Source organism: Myxocyprinus asiaticus, chromosome 10 (assembly GCF_019703515.2).
Source record: "Myxocyprinus asiaticus isolate MX2 ecotype Aquarium Trade chromosome 10, UBuf_Myxa_2, whole genome shotgun sequence".
NCBI lineage: Eukaryota > Metazoa > Chordata > Actinopteri > Cypriniformes > Catostomidae > Myxocyprinus > Myxocyprinus asiaticus.
The window spans coordinates 7,814,471-7,832,720 of record NC_059353.1 but is presented as its reverse complement, the minus strand read 5'-3'; the positions used below and the strand labels follow the sequence as shown (position 1 = coordinate 7,832,720).

At 42.3% G+C, this 18,250-nt stretch overlaps 1 protein-coding gene across 3 annotated transcripts in view; it reads right to left on the bottom strand.

The window, feature by feature from the left end:
- LOC127447264 (disintegrin and metalloproteinase domain-containing protein 23) overlaps nucleotides 1-16,637 on the bottom strand; it is a 91,612-nt gene extending 74,975 nt beyond the window's left edge. Inside the window, exons 1-4 of one of the 3 annotated variants that reach the window (XM_051709033.1) lie at nucleotides 16,416-16,637; nucleotides 15,206-15,417; nucleotides 7,264-7,340; nucleotides 3,200-3,263 (exon numbers count right to left, since the gene is read on the bottom strand). In XM_051709033.1, the coding sequence (XP_051564993.1) occupies nucleotides 3,200-3,263; nucleotides 7,264-7,340; nucleotides 15,206-15,417; nucleotides 16,416-16,491 (429 nt within the window). In that variant the 5' untranslated portion in view covers nucleotides 16,492-16,637. Of the gene's footprint in view, nucleotides 1-3,199; nucleotides 3,264-7,263; nucleotides 7,341-10,899; nucleotides 10,993-15,205; nucleotides 15,418-16,415 lie in introns of those variants that run through there. The other 2 variants (XM_051709034.1, XM_051709035.1) reach the window with 2 other exon arrangements.
- Between the last annotated feature and the right edge of the window lie 1,613 nt (nucleotides 16,638-18,250).

Sequence of the window (18,250 nt, the reverse complement as noted above, 5' to 3'; positions counted from 1 at the left end):
GATTAGCTGAAAAAGGATTCGGGACTGGGTTCGCTTGCTGAGGCAGCCTCGTGCAAGGAACGGTTCCGGGGTAGGGGAGATTAGGACGATAGAAAGGAGAGGGGTAAAGTGAAGAGGGGAATGGGTCTGGAGCAGGGTTCTCCAGCAGAGGCAGCCTCACATGGGAATCCGCTCTAGTGACCTATAGATAGGAAGTGGTAGAGGGATGGATGTTGGCAGAAAGAATAGGTTGCGTGGAAAAACAGAGGCACCTGGAACATGTGAAAGGCAATGTCAGGATACATGCTTGCATGTGCATTTGCGATATGAACGGGCTAAATCCTCGGGACCACACAGCATTCAATGGGAGAGCATACGATTCATGTGAGAATGTTTTATACTGTATTTTTATGAGCTCGCTCAGAGCTGCTGAATTTGCAGGCGTGGGCCCGCATGGCATGCGACAGTAGGACACTTGATTCTTGTGGAAGTGATATATGATGCATTTAAAGAAACTCCCTATTTGAAATGGATGGGCTGAATCCTTGAGCATGGGATCACACAGGAAGAGCTGCATGTTGCATGATTGCCCTTTTATTCTAATTGAATAAATCACGCTCCGAAGGCGTTTTGAAGGGAGAACAATCATGATAGTTATGTTGGAGGAAACGGAATTGCTGAATAGAGCATGCCCTTAACAAGCTGCACGGCGAGGTAATGAGGCTGACAGGAATCAGCTGTGTAGGAGAACCAGATTGAAATGCTGGGGAGTGTTGGAACGATGATTGAATTAAATAGTTAATCTTTGTTTCTCTCGCATTTGAATAAAGCTGTAATAGAGCTCAAGTGGCTTGAAGCAGCGCCCATTCGCAGAGGCAGCTCACGCAATGGACCTCTCCGGGTGGAAAGTTTAGATAAGAGAACATATGAACAGTCATAGGGAGCTGTTTCACATGTATAAGTCGCCACAGTAGCCAGTTGCGGAAGCAGTTTGTGCAATGATCTGCTTCAGCGAATATATTTTAGGAAGAAAGACAGAGTAAAAGTAGCACTTAAAATGGTAGCAATCAATGCTGTAAAAACAAATGAGCTGCTGCGGCAGCTTCTGTTGAAAATACGAGATGATATAGATGGAAGAGTTGTTCTGATGAGGGTGAATGCTTTGTAGCGAAGTTGCAACCGACAATCCGAGTCTCTTGCACGGGTCTGTTTGTGGGCAATGGGTAGGGCAGAATGCCGGAAGAATCATCGCCACCATGGAGGTGAGCATCCATTTATATATGCTTACTCTGACGATGAGATTGGTTGGATTAAATTAACAAGGTTCTCCCGAACTTTGTTATGAAACGCCATTATAAAATACTTGCACTTATAATATTATTATAAGATAATGCGCCCTGCCACACTGCACACATTGTTCGGGAATGGTTTGAGGAACATGAGGAAGAGTTCAAGGTTTTGCACTGGCCTCCAAATTCCCCAGATCTCAATCCGATTGAGCATCTGCAGGATTTGCTGGGCCAGCAAGTCAGATTCATAGCGGCTCCACCTTGCAACTTACAGGACTTGCAGGATCTGCTGCTAATGTCTTGGTGCCATATACCACAGGACACCTGCAGGGGTCTTGAAGAGTCCATGCCTTGGTGGGTCGGTGCTGTTTTGGCGGCACGCAGAGGACCAACAGCACATTAGGCAGGTGGTCATAATGCTTTGGCTCATCTGTGTATTCTAACTGCACTTATTTCCATTGTTGGTATAGGTAGCAGAAGGTGGTATTAGACAAGAAATGCAGTTTTATTTAATCTTGCTGTTTTCTGCACATTTCTTCAGTCATGTCAGCATTCCTACAGCTTGAACCACTGTAGTCAAAAAACCAACCTTTCACTTCAAACATTTTTTATTCTAAAGTCCCGACTCCCGACAAATAACTAAATAACCACTTGTGAACCCTCACTGTTATCCAATTATTTCAAACGTGACCGTGCACATCTCTAGTTTAAATGTAATAAGATGACACTGTGTGAGAAACAGGGCCAAAAGTATGTGTTTATGAATTTATAATCTGCCGTTTTACTAGTGATTTGTGTGAAAGTGAATAAAAGTTGTTGTTGTAGTGCCTCTATTGTTCATTTCACAACAAATCTAACGTTTGCAAAAATGTAGGTATAGTAAAGTGATTCTATGAGATCAGCTTGCACACACAACCACTTCCTCAGACAAAAATGCATACATTACCTCATCAAAGAGTCTGATAATGCAATATATATATATATATATATATATATATATATATATATATATATATATATATATATATAGACTGTTATATTGTTATATAAACATTGGACAATAGTCAAAGCACTTTTTGAACCAAAATATCATGACAGCTTGCTATTCTCTAAAATCAAATTCTCACATATCCCTGCACACAAACTTTTCCACTATCGGGCCAGTGCGAGCCAGGGCTGTCAACTGGCCAGACAGGGCTAATAGCCTCGGACCTCAAGCCGCGAGACCAAAATCGATCTGCATTCCCACCACTGAGCCAATAGCCCCACAGCATTGCCCTAAAACCCGCCCTTAACACGGCGCCCTGGTGCCAACGTCACACACCACGTCCATTTCACAAGCAAGAGGGAAGCTTAGGCTGAGGTATCATGTTATTTAGTTATCTAGAATATCAGTTGTAAACATTAGTTAGCTAGAAAGATAAGTAAGCATTGACAACTTACCGACTGTAACTGCCATATTGTCCAGAGTGGGCTCTCCACTAACAGCAGGATGATGTCCCAGCACACCATCCATGATCTCAAACCATAGAAAGTTCTTTCTTTGAGTACCGCTTTGTCGATTGTGTGTTTTAATGGATCTCTACCCGCAATTTTTTTATTTTTCCCAAACTTGTACTGTTTTGAGCTGGATAAACAACCTGGCAAGTTCAGCGAAACTCCACCTGTGATATTGACCCCGCCTCAATCCCCAGTTTGTCTTGTTTGGCCCAAGAGTAATCGGCGGGCCAAAGGCCATTGAACGTTGGCCCCGAGGAAACCCTGAGGAGGCACGATGAAGCCTCAGAAGAGACAATGGGAATGCAACTGGCCCTGGCACAAACTAGCACACCTTCATTTGGCCCAATAGTGGAAACGCAGCTATTGTAGGCCAGAAACCAGAAACACAGTCAAGAGTGAAGCCACAAAATTAATTATAAATGCTTTAATACCTTACGTTGGATGAGCTTCCCTTCCTTATAGTGTATCTCCACATAGTCTGAAGACAGCAGGTCACTGGAACACACAAACACATACAGAATATGAAATAAACACACACAACTCCCAGTATACACACTCACACACGCAGAGTTTAAACTTGCATTATTCATGCTAATCTGTTGATTCTTGACATCAGAATACTCTGGTATTCTGGCTCAAGTTAAAAAAGCGGGACTGCTTTCATGCCATATCTTTGGCTGAAAAACATTTGCTTTGAAATGAATGTTTCTGAAGCCAATTTTATTGGACAGGACTCTATAACTCAGGCCAAATGTCACAGCTCACAGTTCCACATATGTGCAACACATGTTTTCCTGCATATTTTCAGCATCTCTGTTACATGAAAAGAGTGGTGATATATTCCAAACACCAGAAATAGGGCAAGGCATGTATCTCAATGTTGCAAACATGTAGGAACTTCAGGCTTTTACATACTGTACACATATACATTGTTTATTTATTAATAAACAATGTATACACAAACTACCAATATATGTAGATTACATACAGTATATTAAAACACTGTATATTACATATACTTCACACAATGGTGTAGATTTGGCTTTAACATTGGGGAGGTAGGGGTTGCAGCGTGAAGTATTTACATGTTTCATTGATCATGGTATAAATATTGGGGGGGTTGTATTTGCTTGTTTTCATTACTGGGGGGTTCCAGTCAGGGCTTTTCCACACTGTTAGAATACAGTAGTATAAGTAGAGCCATAAGTACCATAAGTATGGGCCCTAGTGCAAAAACACTTGATGCATGTTTGTGTTGGGGGTTTTATACTGATTCACCATCAGCAATTACGTCCTTTAATCATCACAAGCTTCAACTTAAGAAAGCGAGGCAGAACACACACACACACACACACACACACACACACACACACATACATATGCACTCTAGCTGACAAAAAGCTTGCTGTCTCATTCTTAGCTGATTGCTCACTTCAAGTGAGGCCACATTCTGCCAGAATGGCTTTTTTCTGTAACCTTGTGGAAATCACTGAAACACACAGTGCAGGTTTCTGTCAGAGCAAACAGGGTTGCAGCACTCTAAAGACTCTGAATATTAGACTATTTTTAGCAGTAATGGAGGTGTGGGGGTGGAGTGAAACTGTGTGTGTGTGTGTGTGTGTGTGTGTGTGTGTGTGTGTGTGTGTGTGTGTGTGTGTGTGTGTGTGTGTGTGTGGGCGGGTTTGGGTGGTTTACGAGAACATTTTTTTAAGTTACAAACTGGTTATTACAAGAGTATTATACTATAAATGTGGTTTATAGGACATTTCTAGTGTCTCCATAATTCAAATCGCTTAAAAAAAATGAAACAAAATGTAAAAATGCAACACATTTTTTTTTTTTTTTTTTTGTGAGGGTTAGGTTTAGGGGTAGGGGTATGGTTAGAGGATAGAATCTATAATTCGTACAGTATAAAAATCATTATGTCTATGGAGAGTCCTCATAAGGATAGCCGCACCAACGTCTGTGTGTGTGTGTGTGTGTGTGTGTGTGTGTGTGTGTAAGAGAGAGAGAGAGAGAGAATAACAGGGCAAACTGTATCATGTGATAAAAAATAATTGTGTGTACTTCATCCTTCTTTGTCTGTGTACACGTGTGTTTGACCTTGATATGCCAATTCTATCAAATTGACCCAGTGTGAACCAGTTTTTTAATAATAATCCATCATAAACTGATAAAGTAACCCCAATGCTACAGTATTCTCAAAGTATTTTTGCAATAATAACTGGAAAAAGAAGTCCAATTCTAGTTAGAGTCCAGTTCCATTTTCTTATAGTTTTCTTAACTCATTCAACATTCGTCTAGCATTTTGTTTTTGCAATGTGATGTATTTCTGAGGGAAACAGGATATTCAACTAGACAAAAGTGTAGGTCGGGACTTGACTTTAGAAATTGATTGGATTGTGAAAAGTGGGCATTCCAGACCAGAATAGTGTCCAATTTGAATTTTGAATTTGACATCCAGACTGACCTCAATGTGAATTCCGTGACAGTAGGTCTAAAGTTCTTCTGCTGAAATCGCTCCACGTGTGAGCTTCAGTTTTCAAGTCAATTGCCCACATGGTGGCACCAAAAGCGATATTGATATAATACAGTCAACCGGAATGCGTATTTTATTAACTCTACCCCTTAACCCAAACCCTAAATCTAGCCGTCAGTGGAGTAAAAATTTAATTTTAGAGCAAAAATGCAATCTTCGAATGATGCTCACCATTGTTAATGTGAATGCAATTACTTCATGTCCCCATGGTACCAGAAGGTTGCTCACAGCATGCATCACGCTATTAGTAGCGCTAGAGGAAATGTGATCACCCTTGAATTGACCCAGAAATGTCTGATGGGGGATGGCGCTTGTCAGTAATTCGGCAGTTTCAGGGCACATAAACTTTCGGGAAACAACATGTCGCATGTGTCGCACATTTCCCATGCGATCGTGTTGGGACTACTCCCCTCCTGAAACTTATGACAGGAGCCTTAAGCAATGCCTAAATAGCTATTTGGCTATTGGTTAACCTGATTTCTCCCGCCTGCACAGCCTATGTGATGTCAGCCGAAAAAAAAGTTGTTTCAGAGGTATTTCAGTTTGAAGAGATTGAAATAATGTGCACTGATGTGCCCAATAAGACCAGGGACACTTATTAAGAAAGTAAATAAGATCGATTTTGATTTCATGATGACTTTAAATTCCCACAGTACTCCACAAAACCAAGACACACCCACTCCAAACAAAACCAAACTAAACCCAGTCTTAAGTAGCCTGGAATGGATCTACCATGGTAAAAGACAGTAAAGCACGATTTCAAAGTGATGAAGTTTTGTCTGATACGGGAAGTGGGCTGCAGAAGGTGAGGAGAAGAAGAAGGGTGAAGCTGAGATGAGCTGAGCTGAATGATGTTTTACAGGTGCAATGAGAGGAGGAGACGCAGAACTGCATGCTGTGGGACGGCTATATTTAGATCAAGACTGTCGCACAACCACAACACCGGCCAGAGTACAGCCACAAACTCCACACAGAAACACACATTCAGAGGCATTATGAGGAGAGAGAGAGACAGAGCGTCTGGGACGTTTACCGCATATCAATCAGAGCAGTGTGACAGGTAGACGCCACTCCCCTTTTACAATTACAGTATTCTCAGTCTCTAAGGACTGTGGCCGAAGTCTTCACAGCAATGAAAGACTGAAATGCAAGGTGTTGAGCCAAAAGCCAAGGCCATGTCATTTGGCAAATTATTATATCAATATAAACTAGATTTTTACACTTTCTGAAGAAAATGTGTATGGTGCATACAGATGCTCATTTTGCTGACATGATGCTTGGAGTGGTTTAGCACGTTGCTATTTAGTTACTAGGGCATTGATGAGTGGTTACGATTACATTGCTATGCAGTTGCAAGGGTGTTCTGGATGGTTGCTTTTCCAAAGAGCCCACCCTCTTGGGACTCTATGATATTTGTAACATTTTTTATTGTTGTGGGAAAAACCCCAAACCCTTAGTACGAGTTTGTTGAAATCAGAGAAATCATCATCAGAACAACACCTATATTTGTAGGAGGCTGTGACTGGTGTGGAGATTCAGAAAAATTTATTTATGCACTGTTTTTGGTAACAATAACCTGCAATAACCATTCAGACACCCAACATAATTTATTATTGAACAAACGACAATGGTTAAGCACATCACTACTTATGTCCAGTGTAAAGCCGCAGAGCTGAACAGAAACATATCCCAGCTCGCAAACTTACAGTAGCTTTAGGTAACACAAAAGAGTGTACCTCTATTCCCATAAGTGCATGAGTTAGATTCACAAAGACACAACAAATTAATAGTCTGGCAAATCAACAGCCATGAGAGACATATCCTCATGCCACGAGTATGCAAGCTGTGTGATATAATGTGTCTCCATAGGTGAGGCCTATAAGAATCATAACATTACTTTGAGGCACAGTAGCATTACGGTAAAAATCATCATACACTATAAATAACAACACCCACTTGTTTAATGTGAGGTCCAAAATTAATGGCGTTCCAAAGACCTGAAGTTGAAATGAAGTCTGAGCGAGATGGACCTCCTGTCAAGAGAAGAAAAATAGTCAAAGGTTTAGTTCAGATGATAATCAACCCTAATGGTATCAGATGGTAATACAATGGTACTTTGATACTGTATATATTATAGATCACATATCACAGTTTTTACATTACATTTTTTACATTTAGTCATTTAGCAGATGCTTTTATCCAAAGCAACTTAAAAATGAGAACATAGCAAGCAATTTGTCATATAAAGTTGAACAACATCTGCAGTATAGGACTGCCAAGTTCTCACAGTGGCTGGAGTAGTAAAGATGCTAGCACAGAAGAAAGAGACAGACAAGGAATTTTATTTATTTATTTATTGTTTTTGTACATTAAGTGCATGTTGAGTGCAGTGGTGAGTACAATTAGTGTGGGTTGGTTAAGTTTTACATAGCACTCTAAAGTACATTTTCTAAAAACCATGATATTAGTATTGTGCCATCTCCAAACATGATAATACCATGTTGATTTTTGTAAGTGGCTATGCATGTAATGAAGAGAGGAGTATTCTGAGACTGTATAAGGTTTTCTAGGTTAACTGGTAATGCATGGCACTAGCAATGCCAAGCTCATGGGCTCATCATGCTGTAAACATGTTAAGCTAAGGTGTTCACATGAGAGATGCTTGTTGATTCTGGCCTGTGTTGTGTCCTGATACCATTTCACCTGTCTCATCCCTAATTTTCTGCTTTCTCTCCAGTGCCTCTATAACAAGTGGCTAAAATCCCTTACACCCTGTCTACACCGGATGCGAGTCGAAAGCAATAGAACACCATTATATTCAATGATGCTATCTACACTGGAAGCATCCATTGTGGCACGACAGTAAATGGGTACCCCGTTTTATTTTGTGCTGCACGCGTTGCCAACAACACAAATAAATGGTTTAGAATGTTTGTGTCAACTCGTCCAGTGTAGACAGCCTCAAGCCGTTGAGCCGCGTCGTGTCACATCAACGGATGCACCCGTTGAAGATAGAGTTTAACAGCACCTTTAACTCTTGCGGTCCTCCACCCTACCGTGTTGTAATGTTACATAGACTGTTGAGTAGTAGCTTTGGAGTCCACATCAGTGCAGGCTCGGCATAAGAGCAAATAGCAGCCGCAAAGGGGGTGCTCATGAGCTACCCTAAGAGTCGCAGAATGATAAATGGAACACCCTGTGGTCACATAGGAAATCAGCACGTAAGTTCAGACACAATGTGCCAAATTTCAGACAAGTGCCATCATGTGGTGAATGTTCATGCTCTGAAAATTGACCATGCTGTGCCTTTGATGTCATATGGCTAAACAAATACTACATTTTCAAAGAAGTGAAAGAATGCTGTTTTGATCTCGAGTTTCAAAAATGCTTGTTGAGATCCCTGCATTCTGTTTCATTTGTTGCGCTGCGTCTGTCTTGTTTTTAGCGCAGGTATCACAAAGTTTCAACTTTCAGGCTGCAAAGAGGACTTCATGTGACTGTTACACTGTTACACATGATTCATGATTGTTGTGCACCAACAAAGTTTTGGCACTTGATAAACGGTAAGCCAATGTTTTTCACTTCTGCTCTTGTGTGCTAAGGGGCCGCCATGCCTTGTTTAAACTGCATATGTTTAATGTTACTATACTGTTACGAGTGTTGCCTATGATGCTTCTATAAAATACAGCCTATTGCAACAATACTTGCTTTGAGAAGAAAGTATAAAGAGAGCGAGCGATTTCGGGTTTGGGCTTAAAATCTGATGGTACAGTTCGGGTTAAATAGGGTCGGGTCAAACGGTCTCGGGTACAGATCGGGTTTGGGTTTCCTTTTAAGGCCCGTGCAGACCTCAAATAAAAGTGTAAAAGCACCCTCTGTCTGCTTGATTACTTTTATTTTTTTGGTGCTTTCATATCTTTTACTCATTTGATTTTAATTGTCAGTTTTATATTTTTTTGTGCATTAATTCGTATGAAATGTTAAATAAATGTATTTACACAGCAATTACAATCGCAGGAAACAATGTATCATGTGCTCAAATATAGTAATTTTGTAAAAATTTGGCTGTATTGATTCTGGTGCTCAACTGACAGCGTGCTGATTAAGACAACAACATTCCGTTGTGGTTGCGAGATATTAAGTTTAACTTTCAGTGTATCTACTATTAAACCTTTTGGTGACCGCAGCCCATTTTTAAAGTATCCCAAAAATAACAACCTATGCTATAATTTTAATTCACAATTATGTTTTCAAATTAGCATAGTTTGGCATGAAAATCTGGCAACACTGCTCATGTGCCACAGCTGTTCTGGGGAAGAAAAAGCGAGAGGACAAGTGTGCAGCGCGCATTTGCGCTGTTCAGAAAAACTGTTCGGAAAAACTTGTACGTTTCTCACTTGATTGACAAGAATTTTTTACTTTCTGCCTTATTTTGTAGTCATTATGAGAGAATTATTCTAAAAGTATTCTAACAAAATGTATATAAAGTAACAGTATTCTGAGTATAGGTGCTTGAAAACATAACCGTGGGCTGAATACAGTTACTTCATTTTTGTATTCTGTATTCTGTTACATGTATTCCATATTTGTATTCTGTTATATCCCAACCCTGATTATTTATATGCATAAAGGTTTTCCAACTGAATAGACTAAATATTATATGAAACAGATGACAATAAAATGCAAATTAATCTATTAAGTAGTCAAAAACCTTTTTAAATGTAACTGTATTCTGATTCAACGATTTAAATATATTTTGTATTTTAAATACGTAATCCCGTTATATATATTCTGTAACTTCCCAACCCTGGATCTGGGAGTCCATAAATAGCCTTGTCTCCACCACCAATGGCAGCTTTTGGTTGATAGTGTCATGGTTTTATGTGTTTTTGTTCAGGTTTTGTGTTAATGTCTTTTATTTTGGAAGTTTAGTTCCTGTTTTATAGTCATGTGTTCCATGTCATGTTATTTCCTGTTTCCCTGCCAGGTCATGTGATTCCCTGTTTCATGTCATGTGGTCCCCTGGTCATGTGATTTCATGTTTCCCTCCACGTTCATGTGTCTTGCTTTCATTGGTTTATTGTCTTTTTACCTTGTTATCAGTTCTGTCTTGTCATTGGTTATCATTGTCATGTTTCTCCCTTGTCCATGTATTTAAGCCTCATGTTTGCCATTGTCCATTGTCAGGTATTGTAAGTGTAACATTGTTGGATTGTTCAAGTCAAGTCAAGTCATGTTTACGTTTATGTTTTGTTTCACGTTTGGATTTACGGTTGTTGGATTTCACTTATGTAAATAAACTGCACCTGGGTTCTAACTTCATCATCGTCTTCATCAGCCTGTCTTTGCCAGCAACGTTACAGAATACCTGAACGCAAAATGAACCCAGCAGTTCAGCTTCTACATTTACGTTAGGGGAATCGTCCCCTGGAGGAATATGTAGAGGACTTTAGTGCTCTGGCCAGCAGGATCGATTTTAATGAGATTGCCCTCAAAGACTGTTTCGATTTGGGCTGAATGAGCCAATCTCCTCCTTGATGCCAGGTGGCCAGAGTACCTACAGCTTGACTTAATTTATCGACCTTGCCCTACTGATATGTGGTTCATCGTTCACTGTGGGGGAGGTGGATGCCAAGCCAGAGTCCCACGTCATGGCCGCCGAGCCAGAGTTCCACATCATGGCCGCCGAGCCAGAGTTCCACGTCATGGTCGCCGAGCCAGCGTTCCAGGCCATAGTCGATGAGCCAGCGTTCCACGTCATGGTCGACGAGTCAGGGTCCCACGTCATGGTCGACGAGCCAGGGTCCCATGTCATGGTCGCAGAGCTTGCACCACCTTCTGCCCCTGATCATGAGTCAGCTCCATGCCATGTCACAGCCACACCTTAGTCTGCTCCATGCCATGTCATGCCTCGGTCTGCTCCATGCCATGTCACAGCCATGCCAGAGTCTGCTCCATGCCATGTCACAGCCATGCCTGAGTCTGCTCCATGCCATGTCACAGCCACCCCTGAGTCTGTTCCATGCCATTTCACAGCCACGCCTGAGTTTGCTCCATGCCATGTCATGCCTCGGCCTGCTCCATGCCATGTCACAGCCACGTCTGCGTCTTCTCCATGCCATGTCACAGCCATGCCAGAGTCAGCTCCATGCCATGTCACAGCCACGCCTGAGTCTGCTCCATGCCATGTCACAGCCACACCTGAGTCTGCTCCATGCCATGTCATGCCTCGGTCTGCTCCATGCCATGTCACAGCCACACCTGAGTCTGTTCCATGCCATTTTACAGCCACCCCTGAGTCTGTTCCATGCCATTTTACAGCCATGCCTGAGTTTGCTCCATGCCATGTCATGCCTCGGCCTGCTCCATGCCATGTCACAGCCACGTCTGAGTCTTCTCCATGCCATGTCACAGCCACGCCTGAGTCTGCTCCATGCCATGTCACAGCCACACCTGAGTCTGCTCCATGCCATGTCATGCCTCGGTCTGCTCCATGCCATGTCACAGCCATGCCTAAGTCTGCTCCATGCCATGTCACAGCCACGTCAGAGTCAGCTCCATGCCATGTCACAGCCATGCCTAAGCCTGCTCCATGCCATGTCACAGCCACGCCTAAGTCTGCTCCATGCCATGTCACAGCCACGTCAGAGTCAGCTCCATGCCATGTCACAGCCACGCCTGAGTCTGCTCCATGCCATGTCACAGCCACACATGAGTCTGCTCCATGCCATGTCACAGCCACATCTGAGTCTGCTCCATGCCATGTCATGCCTCAGTCTGCTCCATGCCATGTCACAGCCATGCCTAAGTCTGCTCCATGCCATGTCACAGCCATGCCTCAGCTTGCTCCATGCCATGTCACAGCCACACCTTAGCCTGCTCCATGCCATGTCATGCCTCAGCCTGCTCCATGCCATGTCACAGCCATGTCTGAGTGTTCTCCATGCCATGTCACAGCCACGTCTGAGTCTTCTCCATGCCATGTCACAGCCACATCTGAGTCTGCTCCATGCCATGTCACAGCCATGCCTAAGTCTGCTCCATGCCATGTCACAGCCATGCCTCAGCTTGCTCCATGCCATGTCACAGCCACACCTCAGCCTGCTCCATGCCATGTCATGCCTCAGCCTGCTCCATGCCATGTCACAGCCATGTCTGAGTGTTCTCCATGCCATGTCACAGCCATGCCTGAGTCTGCTCCATGCCATGTCACAGCCACACCTCAGCCTGCTCCATGCCATGTCACAGCCACGCCTCAACCTACTCCATGCCATGTCATGCCTCAGCCTGCTCCATGCCATGTCACAGCAATGTCTGAGTGTTCTCCATGCCATGTCACAGCCATGCCTGAGTCTGCTCCATGCCATGTCACAGCCACGCCTCAGCCTGCTCCATGCCATGTCACAGCCATGCCTCAATCTGCTCCATGCCATGTCACAGCAACACCTGAGCCCGTCACAATAACGCCTCAGTCTGCTTCACGCCATGTCACAGCTGAACCTCAGTCTGCTCCATGCCATGTCACAGCCAAGCTTCAATCTGCTCCATGCTATGTCTCAGCCAAGCCCCAGACTGCTCCATGCCATGTCACAAGCAAGCCTTTTCTCCACAGTCCAGGCCCACCTCTGCTCCACGGTCCTGGCCCGCCTCTGCTCCATGGTCCTGGCCCGCCTCTGCTCCACGGTCCAGGCCCGCCACTGCTCCACGGTCCAGGCCCGCCTCTGCTCCACGGTCCAGGCCCGCCTCTGCTCCACTGTCCTGGCCTGCCTCTGCTCCACTGTCCTGGCCCGCCTCTGCTCCACGGTCCAGGCCCGCCACTGCTCTACGGTCCAGGCCCGCCTCTGCTCCATGGTCCAGGCCCGCCTCTGCTCCACTGTCCTGGCCCGCCTCTGCTCCATGGTCCAGGCCCGCCTCTGCTCCACTGTCCAGGCCCGCCTCTGCTCCACGGTCCAGGCCCGCCTCTGCTCCACTGTCCTGGCCCGCCACTGCTCCACGATCCAGGCCCGCCACTGCTCCACGGTCCAGGCCAGCTTCTGCTCCAAGGTCCAGGCCCGCCTCTGCTCCATGGTCCAGTGCTCACACCTGCCACGGCCAACGAGTCAGCATCCACACCTACCACGGCCAAGTCAGGATCCTGCCGTACCATGTTACCATGTCATGCCATGTAACCACGTCAAGTCGCCATGCCCCCCCCCCCCCAGCTCCCTCTTGAACTCTGTGTTTTTGTTTTGGGGCATTGGGAGCCGCCCCTAGTGGGGGGGATATGTCATGGTTTTATGTGTTTTTGTTCATGTTTTGTGTTAATTTCTTTTATTTTGGAAGTTTAGTTCCTGTTTTATAGTCATATGTTCCATGTCATGTGATTCCCTGTTTCATGTCATGTGGTCCCCTGGTCATGTGATTTCATGTTTCCCTCCATGTTCATGTGTCTTACTTTCATTGGTTTATTGTCTTGTTTCCTTGTTATCAGTTCTGTCTTGTCATTGGTTATCATTGACATGTTTCTCCCTTGTCCATGTATTTAAGCCTCATGTTTGCCATTGTCCATTGTCAGGTATTGTAAGTATAACATTGTTGGATTGTTTAAGTCAAGTCAAGTCAAGTTTATGTTTATGTTTTGTTTCACGTTTGGATTTACAGTTGTTGGATTTCACTTATGTAAATAAACTGCACCTGGTTTCTAACTTTATCATCGTCTTCGTCAGCCTGTCTTTGCCAGCAATTTTACAGATAGCTCGCTGATATCTCTACATTGGAAAGATCATTGTTCTGACTGTTTCTCATGTATTCTTTGTCTATTTTGGTTTGATCTGCAATTGCTGTACTTTTCGATTTTTGGATGCTTTTTTTGTGTTTATTTACCTAGAACTCATTGTAAATATCTTATAAATACTTGTAAACAGAAGCTAAGTTGGGTATTGGGATAGTAGCGAGTCTAATGCCATTTTGTTTATTGTAAATATTTTTGCCTCAGTTTAGGGAGTTAGGAATTTTGTATTTATTTATTGTTTGTTTAGATTAGAAAGAGGATGGGTAACTTGGGGTTTTGTTTGTTATTTTGGCCTGGTCAGCTCTTAAAGTTCATTCCCACAGCTTCTTCAATAAACTTTAGCATTATTTCACCACATTGGTCTCGCATAGCTTTTCACAACCTGACCCTAGACGGGTCGTAACTGCCAGGATCCTGCCATCTCTATTTGGTCTTTTCTACTCTTTAGTGGCAGGATTTTTGTTGTTATTTTCACTTTCTGTTTGTATTTTGTCCCTCCCATGTTTTTCTCTGCCCTGCCTGTTCTCTGTCTCATTTCCTGGCCTCACACCCTTGTTTTTCCCTCCTCATTTGCCTCCTGATTTTTATTTTATTTTTTTCATGTTGGTCTGGTTTGTTCTTGTTTTCTTAGTTTAGTAACCAAGTTAAGTTTCTTTGTTCTATTGTTGCCCTCTCATGGGCAGTTTTGGTCAATCTGGTCTTCTAAACATTATGTGACCGTGGAAACATTTTGCAAAACGAAATTACATGCCTTAGTACACATTTCGCTGCAGTTTCCCAGTAAAATGTCCAGCGAGGGGTGCAAAAAGTGAGTGAAATGGACTTGTATTCAGATGAGGTTTTTAAGCTGAGCATTAGATGTAGGTTTTAATGAGTGAAACGTACCTCCCTAACCTAAAACTTTAACCTAAACCTAGTATTCGCTCAGTTTGTATTTGTGATTCTAGGATTCGTGAAGAAGTTTTTTGAGTTTACTCTGTCTGCGGTTGGGTTCTTTATACAAACCCTGACAATAACACCATATTCTGCCTCTGCTGTGAATTTTTTTTTTAGATCTATTTTAATTTTTCTAGTTGTAAGCTAATATGCCATACTGTATAACAGATGTTCCAATAAAGCTGATCTCACCTGTCCATTTGGGTCAGGAATCTTAGCGCGGGTGTTCAGGTCATGGTAGGTGCTCTCAGAGGCCTCGTTCAGGTAGTATATGAGGCGAGAGGGGTATGTGAGTGTGTGCTCTGACTCCTGCAGCCTGCTGGTGTTGCGCATCTGTGCGGCTACAGTATCATCCTGCTGTACCTGCAATGACACTGCCTCCCTAGGGAGCTCAGTCTCCAACACTGACAACACATATGCACACACATTATTGTACAGTCAGTGACTTAGCATTTGATGAACACTCACAGACAGTAACACCATCGAAACAAAGCCAATCTGACACTGAACCTCAAATAAACAAGTGAACAATTTAAAGGAAGTGAATCAGTTATAGCTTGATCTATTTAGGCTATCTCTAATAACAAAAAAACAAATTAAATACCATTAAGTCCAGGGCCCAATGTGCAGGCTATAGAGGAATTTAGTGGGCCCCCCTCGTCACAGTAAGAAATATAAATGAGAAATATTTGCATTCAAATTGAAATCTCTGACTTTTGATCACAGACTTAGGTATCTTGGCAAATCCAAACACAGTGTGTGACATTGAGGATATCTCCTCTGAAATCTTACACGATTAAAATCAACCTGATTACATTAGGTTGCACCAAAAAAAAAAAAAAAAAAAACTCATTTTAAGGATTCGTTCAGGTAGAAATAGCTCTTTACTGTAAATATTGCAGGTTACCACGTTTTACAGTGTAGAAGACTTAAGCTAAAGTCTCCAGTTGTTCTCCATTTAATGTCATTGCCATCCAGGAGAAATAACTGGTTAATTAATTATATTTCATTTTTATTTTTTTTTCACTCTTGATGGAATTTTTACAACAAAAAGAGGCATTTCAACATCTGCAACGTTCAGTGTGAGCTCAGACAATATCAAATTACAGAGACACATTAAAGCTGTATTTGCATGCAAATGTGAACAAAAGATGCCGGCAGAGTGCAGCCTCTCTCTCTCTCTCTCTCTCTCTCTGTCAGGACACTTTGGCTCCCTGCGCTGCTGTCCTGCGCATCCACACTCAGTATGCCCTTGCAGAAACACAACTACAAGAACACATCCCAAACCAGAAAGGGACAAAGGCACATGACGTTCTTTTATAACATCGAGCACAGCGATCTTATTGAGCAGTGGCGAAGTGTTCAAGTTCAGTACAAATTTAGTTAAAGGTGCAGTACGTACCGGCTGACGCCACGGACTGATGGAGACAGGAAGCGAAGATGCACGCGAGCAGATTTGAGAGTACTTTCACATACATGATTCATAGTTGGTCTATGGCATCGCGCGAAATTAACGCATGGACGCGGTGACTCGCTCGGGGCTCATTGTTGTCTTTGATGGTCCTGATGCTGCAGCGCATGAAGGCGGTGGCCAGCCTGAAACCTCCTCGAGCACGCTCCAGAAAATGATGCGACCGCGCGCAAGTGCCGTGCATGCGGCGCTCACTGTCCTCTGCCCACACTGCCGCCCTGCCTGCTGCCAGCTGCTGTGCTCACATGTCTACTACACTACTTATTTGCATAAAATAGCCTATATGATACCTAGCATTATACATGTCTTAAAATATTAAAAATCTATGTAAGATAATATTTCTATTTAGGCAGCATATAAGGACAATGTATAAAACGCAACTTCTGAATTAGATGCATAGCCTTAAAGGAATATTCCAGGTTCAGTGCAAGTTAAGCTCAATTGACAGCATTTATGGCATAATATTGATTACCACAAAAAGTTATTTCTATTTGTCCCTCCTTTTCTTAAAATAAGCAAAAATCAAGGTTATACTGAGGCACTTACAATGGAAGTCAATGGGAGCCAATCTGTAAACACTGAAATACTTGTTCAAAAGTATATCAACAAGACTTGATTTTAGTGATAAAATCGCTTACTAACCTTTTCTCTGTTAAGTTATATCTGATTTTACAACTGCGTTGCCATGACGATGTAATGTCAACAAACCGTAAAACCCTAAAACGACTGTAAAAAATTACGATTTAAACGACTTTACAGTTCAAATAATACATGAATTTAACAGAATTAATAAGTGCTTCTATAAAATTATAAGCTTCATATTTCTGCCTTTAATCCCACCAAAAACTGGCCCCATTCGCTTCCATTGTAAGTTCCTCACTGTAACCTAAATTTGTGCTTTTTTTTAAGAAATGGAGGGGCAAGTCAGAATTGTCTTTTGTTGTAATCAACATTATGCCACAAATGCTGTCGACTGAGCTTGAACCCGGAATATTCCTTTAAGTATTCCGTGTATACGGTACATAAGATGTCTTTACACATTTCTACTTTTCTCACATCTCATTTTATTTATATATACACACACACACACACATTTCTAAAAAGGTCAATCTTATAAATCGATAGAAGGCCTTTCTGAATATTTAGAAACCCTAAATATTTATAATAATCATACAACACAAAAGAAAAAGTGAGTTTATGAAAAATAGACATATGGTCTGATGCATAAGAAAACAAGAACAAATGTTTTATTGTTTTTTGTTTCTTCTGTTTATGTTTACAAAGCTGCTTTAGCAAAGATCAACAAAACCCTAGTCACTATTATAGTTGATATTAAGTTCAATTAAAAGTTGAGATACACAATGTCCTGGTGGGATTAAAACGAGGTCTGTGTTATTGAGTTTTGTGTCACTTGCCAATCACTTTCAGCTTGCGCACAGGGGTTCTAAATACAATTATTTAATTTTTAATACACAATTTACAATCATATTTAAACTACACAATGAGGATTTAATATAAGACTTAATAGATATGGTTTCATTTTCTGTAAAGTTGCTTTGAAACAATGTGTTGTGAAAAGCAAAATACAAATAAATAAAATGACAACTTATTAGAGACAGCACCCAGATAATCAGTCTGACATTTCTCTGTTGAACTACAACCTTCAACCAGACCTTCCTTCCCATTTGAGATGCCTGGGCTGACCCCATTCATCACACACTTATACTTAGCTGGAAAGTATTAATTGCACAGATAACCTAGATACA